The sequence below is a fragment of the Gadus morhua genome, chromosome 19 (genome assembly GCF_902167405.1).
Source record: "Gadus morhua chromosome 19, gadMor3.0, whole genome shotgun sequence".
NCBI classification, from domain to species: domain Eukaryota; kingdom Metazoa; phylum Chordata; class Actinopteri; order Gadiformes; family Gadidae; genus Gadus; species Gadus morhua.
This window is the reverse complement of record NC_044066.1, coordinates 21,105,215-21,126,875: the sequence shown is the minus strand read 5'-3', so window position 1 is coordinate 21,126,875 and position 21,661 is coordinate 21,105,215. Positions and strand designations below refer to the sequence as shown.

General features: G+C 40.1%; 4 protein-coding genes and 1 long non-coding RNA gene across 6 annotated transcripts in view; 4 read left to right on the top strand and 1 right to left on the bottom strand.

Moving 5' to 3' along the window:
* LOC115532530 (uncharacterized) overlaps window positions 1–11,839 on the top strand; it is a 74,327-nt gene extending 62,488 nt beyond the window's left edge. The window contains exon 2 of the mRNA XM_030342369.1: window positions 9,658–11,839. Within this exon, the coding sequence (XP_030198229.1) occupies window positions 9,665–10,714 (1,050 nt within the window). The 5' untranslated portion in view covers window positions 9,658–9,664 and the 3' untranslated portion in view covers window positions 10,715–11,839. The remainder of the gene's footprint in view (window positions 1–9,657) is intronic.
* LOC115532531 (uncharacterized) overlaps window positions 1–19,821 on the top strand; it is a 68,204-nt gene extending 48,383 nt beyond the window's left edge. Inside the window, exons 1-2 of one of the 2 annotated variants that reach the window (XM_030342371.1) lie at window positions 17,239–17,365; window positions 17,829–19,821. In XM_030342371.1, the coding sequence (XP_030198231.1) occupies window positions 17,836–18,882 (1,047 nt within the window). In that variant the 5' untranslated portion in view covers window positions 17,239–17,365; window positions 17,829–17,835 and the 3' untranslated portion in view covers window positions 18,883–19,821. Of the gene's footprint in view, window positions 1–17,238; window positions 17,366–17,828 lie in introns of those variants that run through there. The other variant, XM_030342372.1, reaches the window with a different exon arrangement.
* On the top strand, window positions 1,234–6,040 carry LOC115532535 (uncharacterized). Its single transcript, XM_030342376.1, has 2 exons — window positions 1,234–1,354; window positions 4,808–6,040. The coding sequence occupies exon 2, from the start codon at window positions 4,815–4,817 to the stop codon at window positions 5,697–5,699; it is 885 nt and encodes a 294-aa protein (XP_030198236.1). The 5' UTR covers window positions 1,234–1,354; window positions 4,808–4,814; the 3' UTR covers window positions 5,700–6,040.
* On the top strand, window positions 12,968–14,765 carry LOC115532528 (uncharacterized). Its single transcript, XM_030342366.1, has 2 exons — window positions 12,968–13,093; window positions 13,552–14,765. The coding sequence occupies exon 2, from the start codon at window positions 13,559–13,561 to the stop codon at window positions 14,705–14,707; it is 1,149 nt and encodes a 382-aa protein (XP_030198226.1). The 5' UTR covers window positions 12,968–13,093; window positions 13,552–13,558; the 3' UTR covers window positions 14,708–14,765.
* The window catches only part of LOC115532536 (uncharacterized), a 42,971-nt gene continuing 38,209 nt past the window's right edge, over window positions 16,900–21,661 (bottom strand). Inside the window, exon 3 of the long non-coding RNA XR_003974061.1 lies at window positions 16,900–17,054. This is a non-coding gene — a long non-coding RNA (uncharacterized LOC115532536). The remainder of the gene's footprint in view (window positions 17,055–21,661) is intronic.

The following is a 21,661-nucleotide window of genomic DNA, read 5'->3' as shown; positions in this document are numbered from 1 at the left end:
AGCCTTTTTGACAGACAAAACAGCAGAAACTAGCGTAAGTGTGCCCGTGCTGCCTTTTTGGTTTTGTCAAACAGGAGACGCCCACCCACCAATCAGACGTTAGAGATTCCTGCAGGAAGGTTGCGCTCGATTTCACTAGCCCATTTGTGCCTGTTCATTAGTGTACAGCATCTATTCTCTCATTGCTTGTGTAAAAAAAAATGGTAGAATATTAGATTTGAGGACAAAATGATAGGGTGGGCTAAGGCAAGTTTTGGGTGAGCTTGAGCCCACCCAAAAAAGGCCAAAAAGAAAAAAGGTCTCGCCATTAGAGGCAAAAAAGCCTTTGTTTGCCTTGACAGCGGTCAATTATACTTGGCAATGGTGAATTAATTCACCGCCAGAAGTTGTGAAGGGCCCATGCAAGTGAACGGAGCGTTAACAATATAAATAATAATATAACATATATACATATTTTTTTCTTTTTTTGAGATCTGTGCCTCAAGTGGGGGGGCACAAGCATTGTGGGGGGGGGGGGGGGCGGCCCCCTATGGCCCGCCCATAGCGACGGGCCTGTAGTGCATTAGGTAGACTCTGATCTCCAGCAGACCTCCTCAAAAACATTTCTTGCTCATGCTCACGAAAAGTAATCGATTGAATCGTGTCTCGACACACACACACACACACACACACACACACACACACACACACACACACACACACACACACACACACACACACACACACACACACACACACACACACACACACACACACACACACACACACACACACACAAAATGAAAAAAACACTTATTTATTAGCATAAAACACACACACACAGAAAATGAAAAAACACTTATTTATTAGCATAAAACACACACACGCACACACACACACACACACACACACACACACACACACACACACACACACACACACACACACACACACACACACACACACACACACACACACACACACACACACACACACACACACACACACACACACACACACGAGATAGGCCTACCTTCTTGTGCTTACGAGACAATTTCTCGTGAGCACGAGAAACGTTTAAATTTAGTAGTTAATTTCGTAGTTTAGCAACGGCCAATTGTCGAAAAATAATTCACCGACCCAAGCAAGTCAACGGAGCATTCAACAGCATTGAGAAGAGCCGTGTAATAAACAGAAATAAAGAAGCTCTGGCTTCCGTCATGAGATGCCGCCCCCACCTCACTACTCAAGAGTTTCATTTACGGTGAAACAGAAAGTGAAACAGGGTTATATTTTACAACATAACAGATCAGGCCTGCGAGCTCAGACAACGACGGAAACGATTCCACACCAATACTGAGCGGAAGCCTAACAGGTAACCAGACGCCTCAAAACTAATGACATAGGCCTATTTATTTTATTTGAAAGTTTTGAAAATTAGGAAATATGGACCGATTTTGTATTTATGATCAAATTTGTATAATACGGAACCCGTAAAGGGACACCGTGGAAAATAAATAAAAATTAAAAGTTTCTCGTGAACACGAGAAAGTTTCTGGTGCTCCGGAGAAAGAATGTGGTGCGCACGAGAAAGTAACTTGTGTGCACGAGAAAGTATCTCGTGCCCAAGAGAAAATATGTCATGCGCACGAGAAAGTATCTAATGAGCAGGGGGAAATATCGTGCGCATTTCAATCATGGACATAATAAGATTTCAATGGCAGTGTTTGCGTGCGTGACGTCAGTGAGTGGGTGGACGAGAGAGGAGAGCGAGCGATAGCGTGCGTGTCAGTTTAGTGAAGTAATGAACGAGTCCGGTTGTGTGTAAGAATAAAGTTCCCAGCCTGTCAAGAATCGGTGGCCGCTTCATTCCAACCATACCGAGAGCAGCGGCCCTGGAGGGAACGTCTCCCCTGTGCTCCTCGGTCTGGCGGAGCGCAAGAGAGTAGGCCTATACGTGATCCAATAATTTGAAATAAAGCATAAAAGCACATCATTTTAATGATTTTAGCTTGTATATGATTTATCGCGTGCGCGGCCACACACATGCTAAAATCATTCAAATTAATGTGCTATATTTTTATCTCGCACTATTGGAGAGCGTATACTCTCTTGCCTCCAACTCAGGCCCGGTTCCAGAACAGAATGCCTTGGGGTGCATCTGAGATTACAGGGGGTGCACCAGTACTATAGGCCTACTAAAACCAGCTACCCAGCTTCAGTTCAGACTTCGCTTTTTTACACACAGGCCTTTCCTACCATAGACAAGCACTTCTGCTTAGTTCTACTGACATGTTGGAACATTTCAGCTGCAACATTAGCTTATTGATATCTTAGATAGCTTTGAATATGAGATAGGTTTTTGATATGTGTGATGTGTGAGGTGTAAAAAAGAACAGAATTCTACACTAAAAAAAAAACATGTGACTGCAATTCAAAAATAACGTTTATTTTTTATAAATTGTGGCAGGATATAACAAATAATTGTACATTGCCACTTAAAAATAAAACAGATTTTAGCTGAACAAGGAAAGAACACTTTCAGACTTTGAACTTTGAACAAAAGTAATCAGTATAATACTCTTAAAGTTAACACGATTGTAAATAAATACAATAAAAATAAATATGGGTTCTTATGAACATAATACATTTAATACATGTATTGGATATCCAACAGATATATAACTGTTGCTGCCGAAGAATTTCAACGTCACTACCGTGCGCACCATAGATATACTATATGGGTGCGTGCATTTTGCACACGACGCCGGCATGACACACGATGCCAGCCGGCGGCCAATCACAGCAGCGCTGATATAGAGCGACAAACAGACAACATTGCGACCTCGAGTGTGATATTGCTTTATACAACGGTTATGCTAGTAAAATGTACTGTTAATAATAATAATTGACAATAGATTGTGATTTGTTTGTCTTTTTAATCATATAAACGAATGAAATTGCTTCCGGCAACAAAAATAGATCACCACTGAGCGGTCAGAGTGATGTTGGATGCTCATATCTCAACGGTATTTAATGGAAATTGTCAAAAGTTTCATTACAATTTGTTTTGTGAGCAAGAATTTTATTATTTTTATCATATTTATATAAAAAAAAATCTTTTTTTTTTTTTTTTTTTTTATTGAGGGTGCAAACATTTTTTTGGGGGGTGCAATGCATGCTTATGCACCCCCGTAGAACCGGGCCTGCTCCAACTAGGAGATGGTTAGTGTGCCTAGGTCGGAATGTGGTCGGAATGAAGCGGCCACCGATTTTTGAAAGGCTGGGTACTTAATTCAATGGGCGTAAGTTTGGACTCAGCTTAGGGACACTTCACAGACGTAACCCCAAATCACTAGACTGCATCATGCTGAACAATAGATACTTTATTAAAATAAAATCTAGATTTACATGTGCACATATGTGCACACATTTAAAGTATACGCACACACACGCACACACAGCCAGTGATATGCGTACGATACTTTCTCATGCTCACGAGATACTTTCTCGTGCTCACCAGGTACTTTCTCGTGCTCACCAGATACTTTCTCGTGCGCAGCAGATACTTTCGCGTGAGCACCAGATACTTTCTCATGAGCACCAGATACTTTCTCGTGCTCACGAGAAACGTATTTTTTTTTCTTATCCCATGTCCCTTTACGGGTTCCGTAGTATAAGGTTCACAATGTGTGTTTTGTTGTTTTGTTTGAATGATCAAATTAAGTAGTCCTATGTTATAACCACAACAGACATTGTTACCAATGGCAGAACAGGGGTTTGTGTGGGTGTATCAGTTGACACTAGTCATGTTTCCATCTAAAGGTGAAGCGAATCTTTAGAAAGTTCGCAAAAAAGCAATTCTAATTAGATGCGTTTCCAATTCCATCAAGTGGTTGGAGCGAAAAACTACACACATTCCAGGGCTTGGCGTATCCTTTTGATAACATGCTCTCTCTTAGGTCCTGATATATAGTGGAATTGCGTCGCTGTTTTCTTCTATTGACATTGACAATCTGTTCCATGGACGTATTTAAAGGATACATTGTACAGATTTATAATTCGAAATCGTCCCAGCCTTTATACCACAGATACTCTAGGGTCTATAGCATATTACCGTGTTTTCTGATTACAGTTTAATGCATTTTTCTCAATTTACTAGCTCTCGTTTTGAAGGCTGAACAGACAATTTGACTTGAACTAGGCCTACTTAATAGGTGTCCATATTTCAGGGATTAATGGACACGGTATAATTAAAAGATATACAAACATAGACATCCTATATCATATTTATAATATAGGATGTCTATGTATACAATCGATAAAAAAAAAATATATACATTACAAGTTGATGTCGGCAGGGTTGCTATGGCTGGTCGTTATGCGGAAATCTTAAAGACGTTGTCAGTCCTCTGTGTTCAATGTTCGCTACGTCACAGCCGTTTTGAAAGATGTGTTTCCATCTCCCATTCTGCACATTTACTCTCTTTCGCATAAGTCAAAAGCCACCCCAAGCGAGCAGATCTTTTTATTGCGAATTAGGTGTTTCCATCACCGTTTACTGATTCAATACTTCAAAATTCGCATTAAAGCTGCAACGCAGCTACTGCTCGATTGTTGTTGCTGGATTTGCAGCGCATTTATTTGGAACTGTTAAAAGACTGTTAAAGAAAAATTATGACCAAGAATGATCAAGTATTTAACAATGCATGGTAAAATAAGATTGAATATACAACATAACATTATGACATTTTTTAAAGGCAATAGTCCATAATTGACCAACTTTTCTTTAAATGAGTAAATGTGTTTTGTGTTGTTTTTTTTCAAGGTCGACCATGTCGGAAAGTCATCTAATGGTCTTTTTAGTCCTCCTATCAATCCTTCCTACTGAATCAACGATTGGAATTCTCAATTCAATGAACGACCTGAAGAAAATCCCCTTCGGCCAATCGGTGCCCAAGCACAGCCTTGTGCTGCTCAACTGGTTTGCCAACATCCTCCAAATGGAGTACATTCCCAATTTAGAGCTTCCCTTTAACCCAAACGATGGACACTATGGTACTCATCACTATGGAAACTTTGAGGGAGTCCTGGATCGAGTGCCCTTCGGCCACCGGTACTTCACCCTCGGCAACATCAACCCCAATATCAACAATAACAGAAAGTCTTTGCCCTCTTATGTCATGGGTCACCCAAAACATCTGTTGGGGAGGGAGGAACGGAACAGGGCTCGCATCATTTTCTCTCACTCGTACCACACAAACACCATCGGCCAGGTGTTCATCACACAGCACTACCAGGCCAATCAGCAACGGGGGACTGTGTATGACCCAGTGCACACCTACCGGATCACCATCAACCTCTTGAGGGAGCTCAGAGAATTTGACTTGGATCATATTACTAGTCATTCCGCGCTGTCAGAGCTCGGAGGCGACTTTGGGAGCCGCATCTCAGACCATGAACTTTCCTCATTAAGGGGCAGGCTCGCATGTGTCGGACTGCTGTTGTTCATCGTGATCAACGAGAGGAATTCGCCTTGCAGACCCAACAGAGTTCCTAAGATTCGACGAAGGATAATTCTGCAGTCACTTAGGATTTATCCACAATTCGACTACCTACAAACTCTTAAGGACATTGTTGATGAATCGTTACTGTTAAAGAGATTAGGCCTACTAGCAGTAATAATGGTCGTGATAATTGTATACATGTTCCAGAAATGAATTTGTGATGCTAAAGTGCTTGACGTAACAGAACAAGACCAGAATAAATTAAATGTAAATGGACTGCATTTATATAGCGCTTTTCTAACCATTGGCCACTCAAAGCACTTTACAATATTCACTCACATTCACCATTCACGCACACATTCACACACCGACGACGGAGTCAACCATGCAAGGCGACAGCCAACTCGTCGGGAGCTAACAGTCAGGGTTAGGTGCCTTGCTCGTTTTTTTCAGTCTGTAGTCCTACTTTCGCTGTATTCACATCCCACTTGTTCATAAAAAGAAGCACTCTTTCTATTGTGATAACAAAATCAATAAAAACTTTTTTGTCTTAATTTGTGTTCCTTACATTTGTGCTGATGCTCCTAACTTTTTGACGTTCGGAACACCAGTGCCACCAAGTGAAAACGTAAATCTCTTTTCTATTCAGTGTAGAAGTATCGAGGTGTTTTGAAGAACATTGTACGACAACCATTGGTCCCTAAGAGAATGTGGGCGGGCTTTGACGAAAGAAATCCAACGATTCAGGGTAGAAAACTACTCCAATCTTGCGAATTTTTGTAGACAAAAAAAACTTCAATCATATCGCTGGTTCCAATATGATTTCCCACCCACCACCTTTCCTTTACTGTATTTTTAAAGGAAATAAACATAAATATACCCACAAGCGGTGATTAACGGGGTCCGAGCAAAATGAAAAGTCAAGGACACACTAATAGAAGCTATATAAATATGACATAATTATGAAGGAAAGATGTTGATGAAGATTCACTTATTGCAATACTGTGCCTCGGCTTTCAGGTGAGCTGCAAAGCAATGGCCGAATGTCATGTTCAGCTTGTTAATAATGCTATAATCGTGATTCGAACTGTCAACCTAAGGATCACCTGTACAAGGAGCCCATTGAGCCACTGATAAACCTGAACTGCAGCCTCATTCACTGCAGTTCAGGTTCTGACCATTCACATGGTCAAAATGTCTATTGATAAGCATACAACATCCAGAAAACTCCAAGCACACATTTCTCAAGTGAATTAAGGGCTTTCCTAAAAGCATATAACTGAAACATCTTTGAAATTCTGGGGAAATTAAAAGCTTTGTAGTCAAGAACACTAACGGAAGAAACATAAATATGACAGAGTTAATTATGAAGGAAAAATGGTTAACGAAGAAGTTCCCCTTAATACCATACTCTGTCTTGGCCGTCAGATTCGTTGAAACTAATGAGCCGGAATGTTGATTGCCTGATGAATTTCAGGTGCTGTACAATGTTGTGTTTCTTAAATGAGTGGCAATGACAGAATGTCATGTTCAACTTGTTCATAATGTTCTAATCAGGATTTGAACTCTCCACCTAAGGAACACCAGTACAATTCATTATCCCGTTGAGCCACTGACATTCCTGAACTGCATGCAGCCTCATTCACATGGGGAAAATGTTGATTGATAAGCACGCATCATCAAGAAAACTCCTAGCACACATTTCACAAGAGAATTAAGGGCTTTCCTAAAATAGAACAGATCTGAAAATTTGCACTGTTAATGGTATCCACCTAATGATAGCCGTATGGTAGTCATACAATAACAAAATGGTCATATAGGCAAAATGGGTTGAGACTGTGGACGTTTAGATTTTCTATGAAATTGTTGGAAAAGGAAACATTTTTAGAGCAGAAGATCAGGGTGAAAAAGATGCATCTGATTTTAGAAATTAACATGATGAAAGAATATTGAGTCCAGGTCAATCTAGTAAGGTGAAATAAGGCTAGTTCATATATTTTTTTAAATAGTGCCACCTTTGGGTGCAATACCACAATTTGGGTCTATTTTTAGTGGGGGGTATTGGTATCCACCTAATAATAGTTGTATGTTTATTTATACAATAACAAAATGGTCAAATAAGAAAAATGGGCAAACTGCTCCAACTTTATTGGCCAATATTTCTTAAAGGGAACTAAATAAAAAAATTCTGTTTGATTATGAGTCTTGGTCTAAAGATTTTCTTTGGCAATTTTGGTGGATTTTTTCATTATTTTTGTAGCCTTTGAATCTTATCATGTTTGGCTTCTTTTTTTTTTAATAGATTTTAAAGTTTAATATGATGAAAGAATATTGAGTCCAGGTCAATCTAGTAAGGAGAAATAAGCCGAATTCATGATTTTTTACAAGAGCGCCCCTTTGGGTGCAGTACCACAAATTTGGGTTGATGGGTAGTGGGGCTTATTGGTAACCATACCTGACAATTTCAAGAGTTGTCAACTTACGGTATAGGCTGCAGTGTGACTTTTACAGAATTTGAGAAAAAAAAAAAACGTTACAGAAACAATTGGGGACCAAGTAGCTTCGCTGCTCGGATCCCTAAATATAAAGTAGTTCCTTGGTAGCTGCAATGACGCAACACCTAAATCCCTCCCCCCACCCTGCCAAATCAATAGCCATGTGCCAAATCAATAGCCATGTTTGGTTTTCAGTGACAGCAGCGTCCATATCAACCACCGTACCAAGTTCAAGTTCCTTCATTTGTCAAATACACAACGTAACAGGCAAAGCAGTCATAGCTTGCAATGACATTTTTGTATGTTAACAATGCAAACAGATATACATTCCAGCCATCTTGTTGTTTTCGCAGACAGAAACATGTGATGTGGATGCAGGCTGATAGAAAATTATTTTCACACATTTCAACATTTTAGAGCCATTATTGTGAAACTACTATGTTTTCCACTGTGGACCAACCATGCTACATGTTGTTGTGATACTGGGTTATCACAACACACACGGACAGGCAGGGCCGTCATTCAAAAGGAGGCCATCCTTCTGACTGCTCTTGCAGATTTCCCGGAATATCGATTGCAAAACCCAAAAAGTTGTTCCTGTTCTGTGAAACAGAAAGTTAAGCAAGGTTGTATTTAAAACCACAGCAGATCAGGACTGCGAGCTCAGACAACGGGAGAAAGGATTCCACACCAATACTGAACTGTAGTCTAACAGGTAAGCAGCTCACACCTCAAAACTAACAAGACATTGATATTAATGTATTGTTTTTTAAATTCAGAACTATATGGGCAGATTTTGTAATTATTATGTATCAGGTCACAATGTTTGTTTTGCTATTGTATGTATTTTCATTCTCAAATTAAGTAAGTTATCACCACAACAGGTTTTATCACTAATAGCAGGACAGGGGTTTGTGTGGGTGTATCAGTTGACAGTGAAAGCTCTATTTGACTATTGTTGTTGCTGGATTTGTAAATCATTGATTTGGAACTGTTAAGACAGAGGTTTCCTGTTATGGAAAAAAAATATACATCCTTGGAACAAAATGACCAATCAGAATCTAGAATTAAACAATGCATGGTATACTAAGATGAATATACAATTTAAAGGATTATGATTTTTAAAAAGGTAATAGTCTGTGTTGTTACGTATTTTAAGCACATCAGGTGCCCCACATAGCCACAAGGAACCAAGATCGAACACACAAGCTGCATTACCCCCCACATAGCCACATTGGAGGAAGATTGAACACATAAACTGTAATTACTATTCATAGCCACAAGGGAGGCAGAACCCGACATACAAGCTGCAATAACTACTCCAGCCACAGATGGCAGCACCTTTAGACAGGTGAGGAAGGCGGAGACAATACGTCACATAGGCCACGCCTACTTGATACAAACCAGAGCGGGAGTGAGATTTGAGGTCAGAGACATAGGGCAGCCCCGTTGATAGTTTAGAAGATAGCTCTGCGGTATTTCTCTCAACGCGTGTTCAATAAAATTCCCCTCATTTTGATTCATAGTTACCACACCGAAACACTTTAACAAATAAAGTGAGTTAAAAGCAATCCGGATTGGACTACTTTCTTCAAGAACATAACGGTGTTGAACAAACTTTTCAATTATTTTTAACTTTCCTTTTTACAATGTGATTTGTGTTGTGTTTTTTCAAGGTCGACCATGCCGGAAAGTCATCTGATGGGCTTTTTAGTCCTCTTTCTCTCAATCCTTCCTACTGAATCAACTATTGGAATTCTCAACTCAATCAACGACCTGAAGAAAATCCCCTTCGGCCAATCGGTGCCCAAGCAAAGCCTTCCGCTGCTCCACTGGTTTGCCAACACCATAGGATTTGACAACAACGACTTGATAGAGCTGACCTTTGAACCAAGCAATGGAGACTATGGCACTCATCACTATGGAAACTATGAGGGAGTCCTGGATCGACTGCCAGCCGGCCAGCAGTACTACACCCTCGGCAACATCAACCCCATGATCAACAATAACGGAATCTCTTTGCCCTCTTATGTCGCGGGTCACGTAAACCATCTGTTGGGGGGTGAGGAACTCAACAGGGCCCGCATCATATTCTCGCTCTTGGACCAGGACACCATCGACCAGGTGTTCATCACACAGCACTACGAGGCCAATCAGGATCTGGGGACTGGGTATGACCCAGTGCACACCTACCAGATCACCTTCAACCTCTTGAGGGTGCTCAGAGTCTTCTCCTTGGACCGAAGACAACACTCTGAGCTGTCAGAGATCGGAGGCAACATCGGAAGCGGCATCACTGACCACGAACTTTCGTCTGTAAGAAACACGTGGGGCCAGCTGGCGTGTGTCGGACTGCTGTTGTTCATCGTGATCAACGAGAGGAATTCCCCTTGCAGACCAAACAGAGCTCGAGAACCGAAGCGTCCTCCAAAATGTAACGTTCGAGAACCGAAGCTTCCTCCCAAAAGAAACGTTAGACAACCGAAGCTTCCTCTGAAACCCAACATTCGAGTACTGGCGAGTCCTCCGAAACGTAACGTTCGAGCAAGCGTTACTCCGCACATATCTGTGAATATTCCAGAGAACGACATCAACCTCAGACCCTCAAACCAGGACTGGGACATTTTTCAATGTTGCTATAAATGTTGGTTTGTGTTCAAGATATGCGGACTAATAGTAGGAGTAGCAATAGTAATAAGCATAATAATAATAATATGCAAGTACCTACCTTAATTTATAGAGCACCTTTCGAAAGCAGATTACAAAGTGCTTGACAGAATAGAATGAAACCAGAATTGGAGAATAGAATAGCTGAAACCCTAACCCTAAGTACAGAATAAATAAGACACCAAATACATACAATCATAGAGCTAAATATAAACATTTGGAGATGTAGGGGAGTGCTAGACCAAGCCTAGCTTTAGAGGTGATGACAGTAGAGGTGGGAGCTGGCACCCTTGGGAAGGCCAAGGTTCACTGGAGTGGAGTTCCACGCCATACCCTTCACGGTGGAGTGATGTCAGTGCTCTACAAGAACCACCGGGACACCAGCGGGATCCTTCACTAAAGTACTGGGCCATCTTGGGGAACCTTTGAAACATCGGTTCCACTAAACAAAGGCCATGGGGTCAGGCTCCACAAAGACAGACGTTTTTGCCTTTGCTTTCCCAGGCAATATATGAACAAAAGAAGAAAAGAGAAGAAAATAAAAAAAATCAGCCATCTTGTTGTTTTCTCAGACCGACAGAAACATGCGACATGGACGCACGCATATAGAAAAGAACGGGTCAAGTACAAAAACAATTAAATACAAAAACACAGTTTGCGATAACGAGTTAAAGTTACTTCCTTATTATTATTATTACCGTCTTATTATTATTATTCAACACTGCGAATGAGGATGTGCACTACCATTACATTTCCGTGGGGGGATTATTGGTGAATAGCATAATTCCCAAACATTTAAGTCTAATGCTCTTGTGCTAATGCGCTAAGTATTTAATTTCTACATTTCTGTAATAGTTTTTTTCAGTCTGTAGGCTTACTTTCCCTGTATTCACATCCCACTTGTTCTTAAAATAATAATTTGGTTCATATATTTAAACATGACTTTTTAAGTCTCAACCCATATATATTCATGCCTACATTTTGATTTGTTGCAACTGATTTAAACAATACATATATATATATATTGTGTGTGTGTTTGTGCTTATGTGTGCGTTGGTTGGTTTGTGCTTATGTGCTTATCTGTGTGTGTTTTGCATTCTAATATGAAAATGTATTTTGGGTGTGGTTTCCATATAAGCCTGTAAGGGTTTCTGCCACAACCACACATGTAGTTTTTATCAGCACATGTTTTTTTTTTATAAACTTGTATGTGAAATAAACGAAAAAAAATGAAATCAATTAAAACAATTTTATTATAATCCGTGTACCTTACATTTTTGCTGGTAGTGCGCTACCAAATAAAAAAGTAATTCTCAAGACCCAATCCAAAGTGAGCCCTGAGGATTTAGGACTAAGGACTCACAGACTTAATTGATCTCAGGTTCTTAGTGAGCGAGTATGTGAGGCCACATGGGCTCAGATGGAGCCCATGTGGAGACATTGCAAGACATTTTGGTACCCAAAGCTGCTCTCAACAATGCAAAAAAATAAATAATAGTAAAGGAAGATAAAAGAGTAAAAAGAGTAACAAGGACAAGGTACAGTGAAATTCAGTTTTTCTTTTTTGAAATAACCTAGAATATGAACATTGTTTATGTATTTGTATGTACCGTAATATATATATATATATATATATATATATATATATATATATATACACACAAACAAAACCAATTTAATGCTGAACATGCATAAAAATAGTGAATATCCACTGAGAATAAAAAAAGTGTCAGCTATCTTGTTCGTTTTCACAGAAACATATGACATGGACGCAGGCCTATAGAAAAGAACAGGCCAAAAAACATAGAACAGTTGTTGCAAAGTGACTACGTTTTCCATGGTCTGACCAACGCATCTACACTACATTTAGGTGTGAGACTGGGTTATCACAACACAGACAGACAGGCAGGGCCATTGCAGATTTCACGGAATACCGATCCCTGTTCCCATTCACTCATGACCCAATACAGGAACTCTTCTGGAACATGGTCACAAAAATAAACGCAATAAAAACATAATAATTTATTGTTAAGCTTTTGAGGTTTGGATCACAAATGCTAACAAGTAAAATAGTGATTGTCAAGTCCTGAATGACATTGGATATCAATCGTTTCAAACACCAACTAACCAAACTAGTCAGAACGCACTTCTGGGTGTGTCGGCAACAAACATTGTATGACAACCGTTGGTCCCAAAGAGAATGTGGGCAAAATCCCAATCCTGCCACACAACGTAACAAATAAATTGCACCATTTTAAAACATGCTCTAACATGAGTACCCCTCCTTCCCGCCCCAAACAATGAATCAAACAACAAAGTTGTTCCTGTTCTGTGAAACAGAAAGTTAAGCAGGGTTGTATTTTAAACCAAAGCATATCAGGACTGCAAGCTCAGAAGACGGCAGAAAGGATTCCACACCAATACTGAACTGTAGCCTAATAACAGGTAAGCAGCTCACACCTCAAAACTAACGAGACATGGATTTAAATTTAATGTTTTGCAAACTAAGAAAAATGTACATATTTTGTATTTATAATCAACTATGTTTTAGGCTCAAAATGTGTGTTTTGTTTTGCTTTATTTTTTTTAAATGATCTGCTGTAACAATCACAGCAGAGTTTATTACCAATAGCAGGAGAGGGGTTTGTGTGGGTGTTGGCAGGTGACAGTGATGGCTCTATTTGACTATTGTTGTTGCTGGATTTTCAGCGCATTGATTTGGAACTGTTAAAAGACTCTTAAAGGAACATTATGACCAAGCTGCATCAAGTCTTTAATAATGCATGGTCAAATAAGATTGAATACACAATTTATATCATTATGATTTTTAAAAAGGCAATAGACCATATTTCACCAACTTTTCTTTCAATGACTAAATGTGTTTTGTGTTGTGTTTTTTCAAGGTCGACCATGTTAGAAAGTCATCTTATGGGCTCTTTAGTCCTCCTTCTTTTAATCCTTCGTACTGAATCAACTAATGGAATTCTCAATTCAATCAACGACCTGAAGAAAATCCCATTCGGCCAATCGGTGCCCCAGCACAGCCTTGTGCTGCTCCACTGGTTTGCTAACACCATAGAAATAGACAACAACGACGCAATAGAGCTGACCTTTGAACCAAACAATGGAGACTATGGCACTCATCACTATGGAAACTATGAGAGAGTCCTGGATCGAGTGCCCTCCGGCAACCAGTACTACACCCTCGGCAACATCAACCCCATGATCAACAATAACAGAAACTCTTTGCCCTCTTATGTCGTGGGTGACCTAAACCATCTGTTGGGGAGGGAGGAACTGAACAGGGCCCGCATCATATTCTCGCATCATATTCTCGCACACACCACTCACCAGGTGTTCATCACACAGCACTACGAGGTCAATCAGAACCGGGGGTCTGGGTACGACCCAGGTCACACCTACCAGATCACCATCGACCTCTTGAGGGAGCTCAGAGTCCTATCCTCGGACAGAAGAGAACAGTCCGAGCTGTCAGAGATCGGAGGCAACTTCGGTAGCGCCATCGACAGCAACGAACTTTCGTCTATAAGAAACAAGTTTGGCCAGCTGGCGTGTGTCGGACTGCTGTTGTTCATCGTGATCAACGAGAGGAATTTGCCTTGCAGACCCAACAGAGCTCGAGAACCGAAGCGTCCTCCAAAACGTAACGTTGGAGAACCAAAGCTTCCTCCCAAACAAAACGTTGGAGAACCGAAGCTTCCTCCCAAACAAAACGTTGCAGAACCGAAGCTTCCTCCCAAAGTAAACGTTGGAGAACCGAAGCTTCCTCCCAAACAAAACGTTGGAGAAGAGCAGCTTCCTCTGAATCCTAACGTTCGAGTACTGGAGAGTCCTCCAAAACGTAACGTTCAAGCCTGCGCCACTCCGCACATATCTGTGAATATTCCAGAAAACGACTTCAACCTCAGGCGACCTAATCAGGACTGGGACGATGATCAATGTTGCTGCAAATGTTGGTGTGCGTTCAAGATATGCGTAGTAATAGCTGGATTAATAATAGCGATAATCACAACTCTAATAATAATAATAATATACTAGTCCCTAACTTAATTTATAGGGCACCTTTCGAAAGCAGATTACAAAGTGCTTGACAGAATAGAATGAAACCAGAATAGAAGAATAGAATAGGTGAAACCCTTACCCCTAAGTACAGAATAAATAAGACACCAAATACATACAATCATAGATAAGCTAAATATAAACGTTTGGAGGTGTAAAGGGGTGCTAGACAATGTGTAGCTTTAAAGGTGATGACAGTAGAGGTGAGAGCTGGGACCAATGCCATACCCTTCAAGAGGGAGTGATGTCAGTGCTCTACACAGTCTGTCCCAATGACTGGGTCATGACCCACGTGGGGGTCGCGGGAGATTTGAATTGGGTCGCCAAATAAATTGAACTAAGAAAATATATATATATTCTCTTTTTTTTACGCATCACCATTTAAATAACTTCCAACAAGAAGTATGTGTTTGATAGTACTGAATGTTTGTGTTATTCTAATAATTGTACTTAAGACATTGAATCTAGTTGAAAGGCTTATGTACATTGTGAGAGGAAATAACAACAATGAGATAGCCAAAAGAAGGAGACATGAACGCCGCCTAAATGCATTTATTTGGTCTCATTTAAGGCAGAGTATTTAATGTATTATGCTTCATCGTGATCAACCAGAGGAATTCCCCTTGCAGACCAAACAGAGCTCGAGAACCGAAGCGTCCTCCAAAATGTAACGTTCGAGAACCGAAGCTTCCTCCCAAAAGAAACGTTAGGCAACCGAAGCTTCCTCTGAAACCCAACATTCGAGTACGGACATTGGCAAAAAGAAGTACTCAAACAAGTATTACAAAAGGCATGGCTCAGATAAAAAAAGATAAAGAAAGAAAAGGGTTAATACATATTATTAATGTATTATTATTATGCATTATGTCTTCAATAACAAGTGGATAAAACAAAGCCGTCATTTATCTCTTGAAATGGCTGGTTTAAGTTCATATATAAGGAGATGCGGAATTGGCAGTCAAAACTTTCAGGAATGTTAATTTATGCACAAATTAGTTCTTTTCACGATTTTATAGATATAGTGTGTGTGTGTGTGTGTGTGTGTGTGTGTGTGTGTGTGTGTGTGTGTGTGTGTGTTTTTTATGCTTATAAATGGGTGCTTTAAAAAAAAAAATTTACTCAAAACTACACTCAGTATGTGCCTGAATAAATGTATTTTAATCTGTATTTCTTCTTTGGTAGGCTTAATGCTCTCTGCATTAATTGAGACAATTAAATAAGAATTGTCAAATTAAATACAAAAACACTTTACGATAGTGAATTACGCGTACATTATTATTATTATTATTAATCTGCAATGCAAGTGATGGCGGGCGCTACCATTCCATGTTCGTAATGGTGTTCACATGGGGAATGTTACATTTTGGTGGGGGGGTTATTGGTGAATACTTTCAATATACAGAATTACAGTGAGGGCTTTGAACTTGATTATTATGGAAGAATGATTCTCATAAATTGATGTTTAATGATCTTAAGTATTTAAAAATGTATTCATTTGTGTTTTTCAGTCTGTAGGCTTAATTTATTAATGTGCAAGCATTTGGCAAGTGTTTGATTGCTGGATTCAATTTATTTGGCATACTTAACCTATGATTTTACATCCGACTTCTTCTAATAAGCACTCTTACTATTGTGGTAATAAAAAACACAATCAATATTTATTTATTTTTGTAATTTGTGTTTTTTTTGCTAGTGCTCCTAACTTTCTGAAGTAAAATAGTAAATTCCAAGACCTGAATGATATTGGATGACAATGAGTTCATCAACCTCCAGGAAGGACACACTTTGTGCAAGCTTTTCTTATTCAGTGTTAGAGTATCGAGTTGTTTTGAGGCAGAACATTGTACGACAGCCATTTGTCCCCAAGAAAATGTGGGCGGGCTTTGAGGAAAGAAATCAAAAAATCCAGGGGGAGAAAACTAGTCCAATCACGCCAATTTTTGTACCTACAATGAAAAAAAACCTTTAATCATATCGCTGGTTCCAATATGATTACCCCCCCCCCCACCGCCTTTCCTTTACTGTATGTTTAAAGGAAATTATCATAAATATACAGTAGTTCCTTTGTCGCCGCAATGAAGCAACACTTAACCCCCCCCCCCCCCCCCCCCTGCCGAATCAATAGTCATGTTTGGTTTTCAGTGACACCAACGTCCATATCAACCACCGTAGCAAGTTCAAGTTATTTTATTTGTCAAATACACAACGTAGCAGGCAAAGCAGTCATAGATGGCAATGAAAATTTTGTGTCTTAACAATGCAAACAAATATACATTTCAGCCACCTTGTTGTTTTTGCAGACAGAAACACGTGACATGGATGCAGGCTGAAAGAAAAGAACAGGCAAAAAAACTTTGGCATTTCACAATTTTAGTGCCATTATTGTGAAACAACTACGTTTTCCACTGTGGACCAATTATGCTACATGTTGGTGTGAGACTGGGTTAATGCAACACAGACGGAGAGGCAGGGCCACTGCAGATATCCGTAATATCGATTCCAAAACCAGAAAAGTTGTTCCCGTTCTGTGAAACAGAAAGTTAAGCAGGGTTGTATTTAAAGCCACAACAGATCAGGACTACGAGCTCAGACGACGGCAGAAGGGATTCCACACCAATACTGACCTTAGACTAACAGGTAAGCAGCTCACACCTCAAAACTAACGAGACATTGATTTTAATTTAATGTTTTGCAAACTAAGAAATATTGACAGATTTTGTATTTATAAACAACTATGTACTAGGGTCAAAATGTGTGTTTTCTTTTGCTTCTTTTTTTTAATGATCAAACTAAGTAAAAAACATCACAACAGAGTTTATTAGCAATAGCAGGAGTGTGGTTTGTGTACGGGTTGGCAGGTGACAGTGATGGCTCTATTTGACTATTTGTTGTTGCTGGATTTGCAGCGCCTTGATTTGGAACTGTTAAAAGACTGTTTAAGGAACATTATGACCAAACAGGATCAAGTATTTAACATTGCATGGTATAATAAGATTGAATATACAATTCTTATCATTATGATTTTAAAAAAAGAAAGTCCATATTTCATTTTTACTTTTTTTTAATTGAGTAAATGTATTCTCTGTTGTGTTTTTTCAAGGTCGACCATGTCGGAAAGTCATCTAATGGGCTTTTTAGTCCTTTTTCTATCAATCCTTCGGACTGAATCAACTATAGGAATTCTCAATTCAATCAACGACCTGAAGAAAATCCCATTTGGCCAATCGGTGCCCCAGCACAGCCTTGTGCTGCTCCACTGGTTTGCTAACACCATAGAAATAAACAACGATACGATAGTGCTGACCTTTGAACCAGACCATGGAGACTATGGCACTCATCACTATAGAAACTATGAGACAGTCCTGAATCCACTGCCCTTCGGCCAGCAGTACTACACCCTTGGCAACATCAACCCCATGGTCAACAATGATGGAAACTCTTTGCCCTCTTATTTCACTGGTCGACTAGACGATCTGTTGGGGGGTGAGGAACTGAACAGGGCCCGCATCATATTCTCGCTCTTGGACCAGAACACCATCAGTCAGGTGTTCATCACACAGCACTACGAGGCCAATCAGGGTCAGGGGACTGTGTATGACCCAGAGCACACCTACCAGATCAGCATCAACCTCTTGAGGGAGCTCAGAGTCTTCTCCTTGGACCGAAGAGAACAGTCTGATCTGTCAGAGATCGGCAGCAACATCGGAAGCGGCATCAATGACCATGAACTTTCGTCTGTAAGAAACATGTGGGGCCAGCTGGCGTGTGTCGGACTGCTGTTGTTCATCGTGATCAACGAGAGGAATTCTCCTTGCAGTCCCAACAGAGCTCGAGATCCGAAGCTTACTCCAAAACGTAACGTTGGAGAACCAAAGCTTCCTCCCAAACAAAACGTTGGAGAACCGGATCTTCCTCTTAAACCTAACGTTCGAGTACCAGAGAGTCCTCCGAAACATAACGTTCAAGCAAGCGCAACTCCGCACATATCTGTGAATATCCCAGAGAACAACTTCAACCTCAGACGACTAAACCAGGGCTGGGACATTGTTCAATGTTGTCACAAATGTTGGTGTGCATTCAAGTTATGCAGACTAATAGTAGGAATAATTATAGCAATAAACATAATAATAATAATATACGTGTCCCTAACTTAATTTATAGAGCACCTTTCGAAAGCAGATCACAAAGTGCTTGACAGAATAGAATGAAACCAGCATAGAATGGGTGAAACCCTAACCCTAAGTGCAGAATAAATAAGACACCAAATACATACAATCATAGAACTAAATATAAACGTTTGGAGATGTAGGGCAGTGCTAGACCAAGCCTAGCTTTAAAGGTGATGACAGTAGAGGTGAGAGCTGGCCCCCATGGGAAGGCCAAGGTTCACTGGAGTGGAGTTCCACGCCATACCCTACAGGGAGGAGTGAAGTCAGTGCTCTACAAGAACCACCGGGACACCAGTGGGATCCTTCACTAGAGTACTGGGCCACACTGGGGAACCTTTGAAACAACGGTTCCACTAAACAAACGCCATCGGGTCAGGCTCCATAAAGGCATACGTCGTTGCCTCTTTTCGGGTGTCAGACAATATGTAAACGATATCTAAAGAATTTAAAACAAATGTTTTCAGCAAACACTGTAAATCGTTATATCCGGTAATGTGTTGATCCAGATGTGTTTAATCAGTCTTTAAATGAGAACGGTTCAGACGGACAGGGTAAATGTTTTGCACTTGACAATCCAGTACTTCCTCATTATTATTATTATTCAACACTGAGTCAGGGCGGGCGCTACCATTACATGTTGGGGTGTCCCGAGGGGGAATGTTACATTCCCGTGGCGGGATTACTGGTGAATACTTAAAATATGCAGAATTACAGTCAGGGCTCTGATCTTGAATATAATGGAAGCATAATTCTCATACATTTATTTTTAATGATCTCTAGTTAAGCATTTAAAGATTTCTGTAACTCTTTTTTCAGTCTGTAGGCTTACTTTCCCTGTATTTGCATCCCACTTGTCCTTAAAATAAGCACCCTTACTACTGTGGTAACAAAAAAACGAAATCAATAAAAACATTTTTGTCTTAATTTGTGTTCCTTACATTTTTGCTGATGCTCCTAACTTTTTACAAGTTCGGAACACCAATGCTAGCCACGATATGATTGAAGGTTTTTTATCATTGTGGTATAAAAATTGTTTTTATTGAAGTAGTTTTCTTCCCTGGATTGTTGGATTTCTTTCCCCACATTCTCTTGGGGACAAATGGCCGGTGTATAATCAGTGTTGAGAGGGATACTTTTAAAATGTATCCAGTCACAGAATACATGCCCAAAAATGTAATATGTAACGTATTCCATTTCATCACTCAATCTGAGTATTGTATTCTGAATACTTGGATTACTTCAACATTGAATTTCATTTTATAAGTGTAGGAATGCGGCATCTAATCCTGCTTACTAAACAGGCCTATTCAGGTGTGTTCTTCCGTTCAAACTTGCTGAATGTGTTAGGCCCAAGTCTCCCTGAAAGTGCACTATTTTATATATTTTGCTGTAGTGGAACAAACAATATCAGACAATAATTCCCATAATGCGCGCGGCTGAGCGGGGGCCTGTTACGTCCAAAGAGGCGTATGCTTTGTAGAACTAGATCGGACCGAGGTGCGTTCGTTTTCACATCTCAAGCGAACCGTACCAGGGTTCGTTTGGAGGCGAACTGAGACCAGCTGTTCAGGGAGGTCTCGGTCGGCTGATTTGGTTCACATCGAAGTGAGTCGGTTGCATTCACACCAACGCAAACGTACCAAACCAAGGGAGCAAACTCATTTAGTGCGCACTAAATGCTGTTGGTGTGAAAGCACGAATAAACTACTGAAACAGAAGTATCGTCATGTAATCCATTGATTTCATCAATTTAACTATTCTAAATACCAACTATTTAAATTGTAACTGTAACGGAATACAGTTAGCTATAATTTGTATTCTGAATACGTAACGCCGGCATATGTATTCCGTTACTCCCCTACACTGTGCATACATAATGTTCTTCAAAATACCTCGATACTCGATAACACTGAATAGCACAGCTTGGACAAGGTGTGTCCTTGCTGGAGGTTGGTGAACTCATTGTCATCCAATGTCATTCAGGTCTGGAAATGTACTGTTTCGGTTGTTTGTGTGGGTATCAGTCAACAGTGACGGATCAATTTGACTATTGTTGTTGCTGGATTCGAGCACATTAATTTGGAACAGTTCAAAGACTGTTAGAGGAACATTAGGAAAAAGCAGGATCAAGTACTGAACAATGTATGGTAAAATAAGATTGAATATACAATTGATATCATTAAATGATAATCATAATTTACCAACTTTTCTTTAAATTAATAAATGTATTTTGTGTTGCATTTTTTCATGGTCGACCATGCTGGAAAGTCATCTGATGGGCTTTTTAGTCCTTTTTCTATCAATCCTTCCTACTGAAGCCATCAGTTGGGGAGTGAAGAACTGAACAGGACCCGCATCATATTCTCACTCTTGGACCAGAACACCATCGACCAGGTGTCGGAGGTGACCGGAGGTGACTTCGGGAGCAGCATCAACAACTACAAACTTTCGTCTGTAAGAAACACGTGGGGCCAGCTGGCGTGTGTCGGACTGCTGTTGTTCATCGTGATCAACCAGAGGAATTCGCCTTGCAGACCGAACAGAGCTCGAGAGCCGAAGCTTACTCCAAAATGTAACGTTCGAGAACCAAAACTTCCTCCCAAGCTCTCTCCCCTCTACCTTTTAGTTGTTTTATTTTTCTAATGTTTTGTGTGTATCTGACTGTATGCTTCTGCTGCCTGTCGTGGACAGGACACTTGAAGAGATGTTTAATCTCAATGAAGTATTATTCTGGTAAAAAAATAATAAAATAAACATCTAAACT